Genomic DNA, 10449 nt, shown 5'->3' on the forward strand with positions numbered 1-10449 from the left:
CTTCAGTGGGCAACCAGTCTTGGGCTACAGGGTGATATGGCTGCTGGTGCATATGGAAATATGATTTTTTTTTTTTATAAGATTATACTCTAAGCACTTTTTACAATACAGATTGTTTCAAAGCAGCTTTACAGAGATAACAGAAAAATAATGCAACAAAGTTTGTTTCCAGAAGAAAATAGCATCACAGTCCAGCTTAAGTAAGTTCAATGATGTTTCATTTTTGTTGTAAAAAAGGTATTAATTTAGTTAATTTATATATATATAAAGCCGCTCTGGAGAAAACCCTGATGTCATCATCCAGCTCAGTTCAGTTCTAATATACTGGTGTCAATGCAGGCAGATCAATATTATTGTTGAATACTAAATTAAATGTTAAATGAGATGTCCCCAACTAAGCAAGCCAAAAGCCAATGGCACCAAAGGTGAAAAAAGGTGACAGTGGCAAGGAACCAAAACTCCATCAGGGCCGAATGGAGAAAAAACCTTGGGAGAAACCAGGCTCAGTCGGGGGGCCAGTTCTCCTCTGGCCAGCGAACTAACAGTGTATGATTATGATTCAGGCAGCATTATAGGTCAGAAGTTAGATTGGATTGGAACAATCAGAATATTATCCAGTTCCATCTGGTTGATGATTGGAGTCATCATGCCGGTATGGAGACTGGTTTGTTGAGGATCAGAGCCAATGGCTGTTGTGTCAATGAGGCCTTCACAGGGGAGAGTCTAATTGGCACAATCTCTGCTGACACTTCAGGGATGTGTTGTGGTCGTGTCTAGGCGCAGGTCCTCCGTCTGATCTGGATACGGCCCGGATCCAGCTGACTATATCATGCGTTGTGGTCGTGTCTAGGCGCAGGTCCACCATCTGATCTGGATACGGCCCGGATCTAGCTGATTACAGTAAACCTCAGAATAAACAGTAAGACTAACATTAGCATATATGCCATTCTTCTTATGATGTAATGAGTACATTGTGTGTTATAGGAAGTGTTCCCGGTTCCAGCTAACCTAATTTATACAGCCTAATAATCATTTAACTGATTTGAATAATAGGAATGTATAATCTTCTATGTGTATGCCAGGTTAAAGAGATGTGTTTTTAGTCTAGATTTAAACTGACAGTGTGTTTCTGCTTCCCGGACAATGTTAGGAAGACTGTTCCAGAGTTTAGGTGCAAAATAGGAAAAGGATCTACCGCCAGCAGTTGATTTTGATATTCTAGGTATTATCAACTGGCCAGATTTTTGAGATCGCAATAGACTTGAAGGACTATAATGCGTTAAGAGCTCGCTCAAGTACTGGGGAGCTAAACAATTTAGTGCTTTGTAAGTGATCAGCAATATTTTAAAATTTACACAATGTTTAATAGGGAGCCAATGCAGTGTTGACAGAACAGGGCTAATATGGTCATACTTCCTGGTTCTGGTAAGAACTCGAGCTGCTGCGTTTCATCCAACAGGAAAGTGACTTGTTTTGGCAAGGCCTCACATGCTACACCAAAAACGCCACATTTACGCGGTGTTTTAGAATACATTGGACCTGGTTGTAGGGGATTGCTTTGGTAGTGAATCTGTTGTGCAAAGTCCATGCTATAATGTGTCATCCCCTCAAAGAGGAACCAGGAATGTGTGGACCTAACTCTAACTCAGCAGGCAAGTTTGCTTTTGAATCCTTACAAAGTTGCTGATAGTATGAACGTTCTATTCTTGCTTTCTCTAGGTGATCTGTGGCCAGACGATGCAGCTCTGCTTTCTCTGCATCAGACCTATTGGCAGCCTCACTGATATTTTTTTGATACTTTTGGCATGTCCAACATAAGTCAGTTGCTGGCCGCATTGTGACAATAAATGGTGCAACCTCCCGCCAGATGCGACGAAATGTAACAACTGAGACCACACGCAGGTTTGTCGCAGCAACTGCCACACAGTAATCGGAGTACACCATTGCCTTTGTGCAGTTAGTTGGGAGCAGTTTCAAATCACTTCTCCAAAAGCCTGGTACCCTCCCAGGAAGATGAATGCCATGAGTTTCTGCATAGTTAAAAATGAAATGTGCAACATACACATTGTCATCTTTCTTAAGTGCATTAAGAGGCTGACGCTTTTTGTTGCCATGGATGTGCGGAGTAACACCGTGCTCCTTGTAATGCTTAATAAGAACATTTAGCTTGTCCTGCCCAATGGTGTGAAGATATTTGAATGTATCCCTGCATATTTTCTCGCCATGGTGAAAGAAATCAGTTCTTTGGGACTTTCGAGATGTCTGTTCTTTTTTTCGCGAACAGGATGTCAGCTGGGAGAGATGCATTCCACACGAGAGTTTGGCTAAAATGGCAATATCTAGCTCTTCCCTTGTCATTTCCAGGTAACAGCAACGAATCATCTGCAGTTCCTCTTGTTTAAAACGCGTTGAACATGGATAACCGTCATTGTGTTTGCAAGTACATACAGACTCTTGAATTTCATCTTCATCATCATCTTGAACTGCAGCTGGTGGTAATACCTGTGCTACATCTTCAATAATAGGATGGTCATCATCTGAAATAAGAAAGGACACATAAATAACTGTTAGACTATATTAAATGTTTTAAAAATGGCTAAACCAGACATGCACTCCTAATACATCAACCCTGACAATGCATCACCTATTTCACCTGGACAGTGCACCTAAGACCTTTTAAAACTTGTAGGCCTATAACAACAAACTTGTGATAATAATAAAAATAACTAGACTAGGTTACGTATGTCGCAGAGTTAAGAAACTCTGTATGTTTTGTATTTGTTCAGAATCAACTCTTAGCAGGCACATTAATAATCACTGAGTGTATTACAGTATATTCAGCAACTTATAATACATAACAGCTTCAATATCTCCTCGAGAAAAGATGACTTTACCCATAGCGTAAGCTAGCTTATGCAACACGAGAGTACTCTCGTAAGAGAACCAGACGCAGTTCGTAGCTGTAACTTTTAAGTTTAAGTTCAGGCTGTCAGCGTTTGAATATGAAAATCACATTTATATGAAAATTGTGCGTGGCAAAATTCAAGAAGAAAAAGAAAGCTCTGTAAGGAGCACTAAGAGCACTGTATCACTACACAAGGAGACTAGCTACCAGTAAGTTAGTCCTGAAGAGGACAGCAACCACTTAGTAAGTTAGTGAAGTAAGTTTTCTGTTGTTTATACTGGGCATAGTCTCTGAACTTTTGATCACTGCATGTTTAGATAGCACTAACGTTACTTGTTTATTGGAAGCCTACATTTAGAATAGCAAACACAGCGCACGAAAATAATAACGTTACCATACCTTCATCGGACTCCTCCTCTTCGGTAACTTCATCATCAGATCCTTCATCTACATCTCTGGATGTGAAATAGTCCATTATGACATCATTTAGGGCACTGACATCCCCAGGAATTAGCAGATTGAGGCGAGCGAGATCATTTAAGTGAGCAGCTATTTCAGACTCCGTTGTTCTCTTGTTCTCCTCCATCTCGCGATTGTTATAAAACTGCGTGACGTTATAGTTTAAACAGGATTGGGCGCGAAATGCGCACTAATACACTTTCACTGTACATGTTATGTGGTTTATTTTATAGGTAAACTATCTTTGTAGTGTTAAGAGACGGACCGGTGTATGGGATGTACGGCGATTGTTTTTTTTTTCACCTCTGCCGGGCGTTAGAGAAAATGGTCGCATAGAATGCATTAGAGACAGAGAGTATTTTCAGCTTGACACTATAAATCGCTGTTTTTCTGCACTAAACAAGGGAATTTTGCCAAGATATTTTCAGAGATAAGAGAAAAGATGTTATAGAATAATAATTTAATAAAAAAAATAATTTTGACAAAAAAACTGACATTCAAACTATTTTGGAATTTACTGAAAACGGCCCAACGCGACATCCGACGGGTTTTCCCAGATCGCATCACATATATTCACATAGAAAACAGCTGATTTACACTGGAATAATATTTCACAATATTACTGTTTTTTGTTGTTGTTGTCGGTATGTTTAATTAAATAAATGCACAGTTGGTGAACAGAAGAGACTCATTTTAAAAACATTAAGAAATCATACGGATCTGTTGTAGTTTAATTATTTTCAGGGAAATGACTTCAGAGATTTTTGATGCCAGAAATATTAGACTTTATTAACAAACAAAGCCGAGTGCCCTTCTGCAGAAAGACCCCTGTAAAGCAGTGTCCAGCTTCTACATATATACCTGCATCCTTGTCCCAAAGATGGTAATACATTCTATAGATTATTTTGAGAAATAGTTTTGTACCATGTGACATTACTGAAATAGAATTCTCTGCTGTAACAACACATTCTGCTCTCAGGTTCCAAAGTCAAGCCAAAGTCACACACACACAGACAGAAAGGAAATAATAGTGTACAATGTATAGTTAAATTACTTATTATCTAAATAATAAAATCTTCAACAGATCCAAATCTTTTGACTGGTAGTTTAGATCTTAACTCGCACTTTGACCGTTAACTGGAATTGGTGCTCAGCAGCTTCTGTGAACATAAAGCCTACTTTGATTTGATTGGTCATCTCAAATATTCTGACATTGACAGGCGGTGACAGACCAATCACAGCTCAGATGAGACACACACACGCACACACACACACACACACACTCACTCTTGCGTTCAGAGGGAGGATGATGCACACGTGCACACACACACACTCTTGCGTTCAAAGGGAGGATGATACACACGCACACACACACACACTTTATTATGTTTCCTTTAGAAATGAATGTGAATCATGTTTGTGTTTTATAGTGTGGATCATTGTGGAGAGTTCAGAATGACAGCAGGATTACACAAATGTAGGTCTACACACACAATCATTTAGTGATTTATTGTTGATTTGTGTCATTTAGTGAAATGTTTCTCTTCTTGTGTTCAGATGCCTGTGATCTCACACTGGATCCAAACACACCAAACACTCAACTCATTCTGTCTGATGAGAACAGGACAGTAATGTGTGTGTCTGAGCATCAGCCGTATCCTGATCACCCAGAGAGATTTTATGATGCTCTTCAGGTTCTGTGTGGAGAGAGTCTGACTGGACGCTGTTACTGGGAGGCTGAATGGAGCGGAGATGCTGATATATCAGTGACATATAAAGGAATCAGCAGGAAAGGAGAGAGTGAAGACTGTGTGTTTGGATTAAATGACAAATCCTGGAGTCTGTTCTGCTCTGATGACAGATTCTCTGTATGTCACAATAATAACAGAACTGATATTCCTGTCGTCTCTTCATCCTCTAGAGCAGGAGTGTATGTGGACGTGTCGGCCGGCACTCTGTCCTTCTACAGTGTCTCTGACACACACACACTCACACACTTGCACACATTCAACACCACATTCACTGAACCCCTCTATGCTGGATTTGGGGTTTATAACTCCTCAGTGTCTCTGTGTGACATTAAACAGCGTCCTGAGAGAAACAACAGTGATACACACACAACCGGGTGAGTGAAATATACTGTGTCCTTAGTGAAGGATTTTTCCAGACTGAATAATAGTTCAATCCTCTGTTCTTCATACATCACTAAACACTAGAGATGCACCATATTGGGTTTTTGCTGATCCTCCATATGCTGATATTTCACAACATACTGTATTTTGGCCTGTACCAATATATATATATATATATATATATATATATATACATTTTTTTTTCTTTGTTTTGAAACAACACAGAGTCTCTCCTGTGCAGAAACTATAAACAAATTATTCTTCATTTTAGTTCGTTTAGAGCTAAATCTATTTTTTCCTTCAGTTTCAGAGTTGTGAGGTCTCTGTGAATAGGGCTTTAGACTGATTTACTGGTATTTCTCAAAAGCTCCTGATCACACACGATCTCTAAACTGTAATTTGCTATTATTTTTCTGTAATTTTCTAGCTGTAGTGTGATCTTCTTTTCTATTAATATTCCTGCAGACGAGGAATAAGACAGAAATAGTCAAATTCACTCAGTATTACTTGATCTATTCCAGCACTCCCTCAATTACAATCAAGCACAATTAACTAGACAGTTGTGTTGTAAGCAGTAAAACAGTCCAGTTCTTTATAGTCAAACTCATTTATTATGTTTGATAATGAACATTTCTGTCCTCCCCAGACTGCTGATGGTCTTTATCTGTCCACCTCTGTGAAAATATCCACAGTTAAAAACACTGATTTATAGAAGACTTGACACATTATTCAGCTTGAGCTTATTGATGGAGAATATAGAGTTCATGTTGGCTAGTTAAACATAAACATAACTTGACAATTATGTACTGTAATGGATTTCTTCTAAATCTGACTATCTAGAAAAAAACTGTTGCGTCTACTCATCGACACAGAGCGTCTACAAATCGACACTTAATAACCTTTATACTCCAGCTCTTGCGTCTTCAGTCGACAACTGGCCGAGTCTACTAACCTAACTTCTTTGCTGCGCAGCATAAAAAACAAATGAGACAGACTTCAGTAAATGTCCCTCAGATGGTTTATTCAAACGGCCGGGAGTTCTCGAGCAATACTCAGAGATTCTCGGCCCAACAGAGTAATATAACAGGCTTTATAGGGTAAAGCCAGACACATCAAAATAGAATCATCCTGACTAACATGTCATGCGCTATCAATATGATTGGTTAAATTGTTTAAAGCAAGCCCCCCCCTTTCATTACCCTTTGTTAGTGGCATCAGCAAAATATAAAAAACATTGTAAGGGGTTAATATTTCAGTCAATCATTTCACAATACAGTCAAAATAAACAGGACATTGAGTCCATTTTCAAAGTTCCATTCGACCAAGGTTACACTGAGTCAAAAGTTTGTTAAAAGGTTAGATCATATCGAAAGTTCGTCTGGTGGCTACATCCTAAATAAAAGGAAGTAAAAGTTATCCTGTTTTATTGTTAGATCTGGAATGGAAAGTTAGTCACCATCAGACATAAGAAATGGGAAGTGTAATAAAAAGTTTATCATAATATGAAAATCTAAGTTCAGATTTTCATGGTTAGTAACATAATTAATCTTATCTAATTAAAATCTACTGCAGTGCGAATTAAACTCTCATAGTTATATTTGATTGTTTGTTATTGGTGAGTGACATCACAGGTGTCAGTCGCAGCATTATATACTAGCTTTATATTTTCTCTCTGTCAAACTGCCTGACAAATAGTTTTTATAGTAAACTGTTTGTATGTTGTTGGTTTTGAATTGTTGGTAATACTTTACAATAAGGTCCCATTAACATTCTTTAATGCATTAACTGTATTTGTTAACGTTAGTTAGTCAACTGTTCATTGTTAGTTCATGTTAACATTAACTGAGATTAATAAAAGCAGCTGACTCTTTGCTTCTGCCTTCTTCTGGTTCTTCACAGGTTCTCTCAGCCCAAACCTTCTGGGCTCGATATTCACCCGCTGCTGAACTGTCAGTCTTGTGTCCATATAGCTGATTCTGATCAGTGGCTTCAGATTGAGCCGTCGGCCTGTACAGATGATGGAGGGTCAAAGTTCAGGGTCAGCACTGATCCAGGCCGTTACGAGTGTGTCAGGACCAGAATGCGATGGGTCTGTGACTGTGTCGTCACCCTTCAGTACCGTACCGTAGACGGACTCTTCCTCAACGCAGAGCTGGAGAGGCTGCAGTGCAACCGGATCGGTCCAGTGATTGACGTGACGGTGATCTCAGGGAAACTGGAGGAAGTTCATCTGCCCCATTACGCCTGTTTAGGAGAGTCTGACCCCTCTCTCAAAGATGCTGTGAAAGTCCTCACCGTAAAAGACGAGGGGATAACCACAGAACCTGTGCAGTTGACCCGATTCCATGCTAAGATTGTCCAACCATCCTTCTCTATTACAACATTAATTATAAGTTGGATAATGGGATGGGACGAACACTGCGATCTTCTTCTCTACATGTGTTCTAGAGATCCTCTCATTCTACATCTCTACTTGTTTCCAGTTGATGACTGTGCAAGAAAAAAAGTTGCGGAAACTGAAAAATCCTTTTCATCATGCATCATCAGGCATCCCAGACCTGGCAGGCCATTTCGGATGAAAACGCCACACATTCTTGACGTTCCTGGTGCCTCCACTATCAATCCTGAAGAAGGGATCACACTCAGAAGAGAAACTCCCCCAAACTTCTTCAAGGTCAACACCCATCTGGAGAATGATCTTCAAATGACTCTTATAAGAGAAGAGGATCAGAAGCCTGTCTGGACTACAACGATTAAGAAAAATGAACTCGATCTGATTCATCCTAAGAGAGACGAGCCGCGTCTGAATAGTGATCAGATTCATCCTAAGAGAGACGAGCCGCGTCTGAATAGTGTAGCAGATAAAGCAAGATATTTCGATGACCATTGGCCAGATCTCATTCAGGGGGTTACAAATGTTGGGATCATTGCAGATAAACTGTGTCAGCAAGAACTAATTCATGAAGAGCAATATTCAGAAATCACACAGAATTTAACCAGTCAGGAGAGCATGAGAAAGATCTGTAACATTATACGCAAACACAGTGATGCTGTGAAAGCTGAATTCATCTCAGTTCTTCAGGAAGAGAAGCTTTACCACTTTTGAACATTGGTCTGATTCTTGATCTGATATGGGTTTATCAGAACTTATCAAAATATACTCCTTTCTAAATATTCATTCATAGTAACATTACAAATAAATTAAATTTTGCTTAGCTCTTTTTGCTCTTTACATTGTAAATGTTGTACAGGGAAATAAATGTAAGTTTTTGCACATCTAAGTAAATGTTCTACAGGGAAGGTAAAACGAGTTCAATGTTAAAGTAAATGTATACCAGCATTTATATTTATGTTTGTCAAACTGTATTTCATACTTTTTGGTGAATTGCTGATTTTACATTTTATAGATTAGCCATAAACTATGAAATGTTATAGTTTATTAAAAAGGATAGAATTCAGCTCTTTTTTTCATACGATTATATTCTTCTGCAAACACACAAAGTTTGGTGAACTGCAATGAGGAACATTTAGTATTCTCTTCATCTAATAAAAACTCTTTTTTCTAACTTTATTTTGTTGTGTCAATTTAACATTTGGATATTTCAGTGCATGGAAATATTCTTAATGAATAGACATTCTGAATAATGTGCTGTAAAGTAAGACTGTCATGGGATAATGCACAATATATATATATATATATATATATATATATATTTCATATATTTATTTTAAACCCAAATTCCCCAGTGACAACATACTATACCCCTAATGGTGGGTAAGTTGAGCCACTTCTGTGTCACTTGCTCTATTTCTGTGTCCTTATGATCCTTTCCTTTATTTGTCCTGATAGAAGACAGCTGAAATATGATTTGTTGTATAATAATGCTGAAGCACAGATATTTGGCAGTGAAGAATATGTTCTCTGAGCTTCATGTCCTCTACAACAGTCTCAGCCTTCCTCCAACATCAGGACACCTGAACGAAGCTCGACAAAATCTGTCCATTAAACATTATTCAGCTGGAGTATCTAAATTATTTCAACAAAGAGCAGAAAAGTGACCAGTGATGCTCTTCCCATGAAAGCAGCTGAGCGTTCTGATGCTTTAGAAGCAGAATGTGAGATTCGTCACGTAGATCTGGAATATTTCTTCTCATGTTGCTCCATCAAGTCATGGTTTAGTCTGTAGTTGCAGCACAGTTTGTGTCTCCAGGAGCTTTTGTTCTGCTTTTGCACACATTTCTCCTCCAGCAGCTCCTGGAAAACATCCACAGCACTGCAAGTGTTTGTCAGCACAGGTTTTTATCTATTTATTAAAATGATCATCTGTAAAGATGCCTAACTTTAAAGTCTGGACTACAACAAAGCTTGTGCTTGTATTGCTTTGGAGAAAAGATGCTGTTCATTTCACACATTTGACCGCTGTGTTGTGATGAACACAATGATCTGTCATGAACTTCAGCATCAACTCTAGAGAAATGTGTCCAGTAGAGGAACATCTGTGACTGTTGTAGTTAAGGGAGTTTTTGGTATCAGTGAGCTGATAGGAAAGAAACACACAGGACACCTGAACTCTAGAGAGAGCGTAAGTCAGACGAATGGGATCAGACCAGATTTTTAAGCTTTTGAAATCTTTTGTCTTGTTCACATCCCCAGGTCCATTCAGTGTCATTCTCAAGAAGCACTTCTGACAAATTGGATATGAACTTGTCAAAATACGGCAGCATAAAAAGTCACGTTCTTGTGCTGTTTCTCCCCACACTAACAGATCATCTACTGTTTTTCACTCCATAATACAATCATTAAATGAAATTATATATGTTTTCAGTGTGTCAGTGAGGCCATGTTTAAACTGTAAGCTACTGTAGATGTCCTTCAGCAACACAAGTAGGGATATGAGGCTGGAGCTGAACAGGAGCTGATACAGCTCCACATGCCCTTTTCTCTTCTTCACA

At 38.8% G+C, this 10449-nt stretch overlaps 1 protein-coding gene across 1 annotated transcript in view; it reads left to right on the plus strand.

Moving 5' to 3' along the window:
• Nucleotides 1-9066, plus strand: part of LOC307154412 (uncharacterized protein) — a 31281-nt gene extending 22215 nt beyond the window's left edge. Inside the window, exons 8-10 of the mRNA XM_079864327.1 lie at nt 4795-4841; nt 4922-5489; nt 7396-9066. Of these exons, the coding sequence (XP_079720453.1) occupies nt 4795-4841; nt 4922-5489; nt 7396-8602 (1822 nt within the window). The 3' untranslated portion in view covers nt 8603-9066. The remainder of the gene's footprint in view (nt 1-4794; nt 4842-4921; nt 5490-7395) is intronic.
• The last annotated feature ends 1383 nt before the right edge of the window (nt 9067-10449 follow it).

Source organism: Squalius cephalus (assembly GCF_949319135.1).
Source record: "Squalius cephalus genome assembly, chromosome: 2".
NCBI lineage: Eukaryota > Metazoa > Chordata > Actinopteri > Cypriniformes > Leuciscidae > Squalius > Squalius cephalus.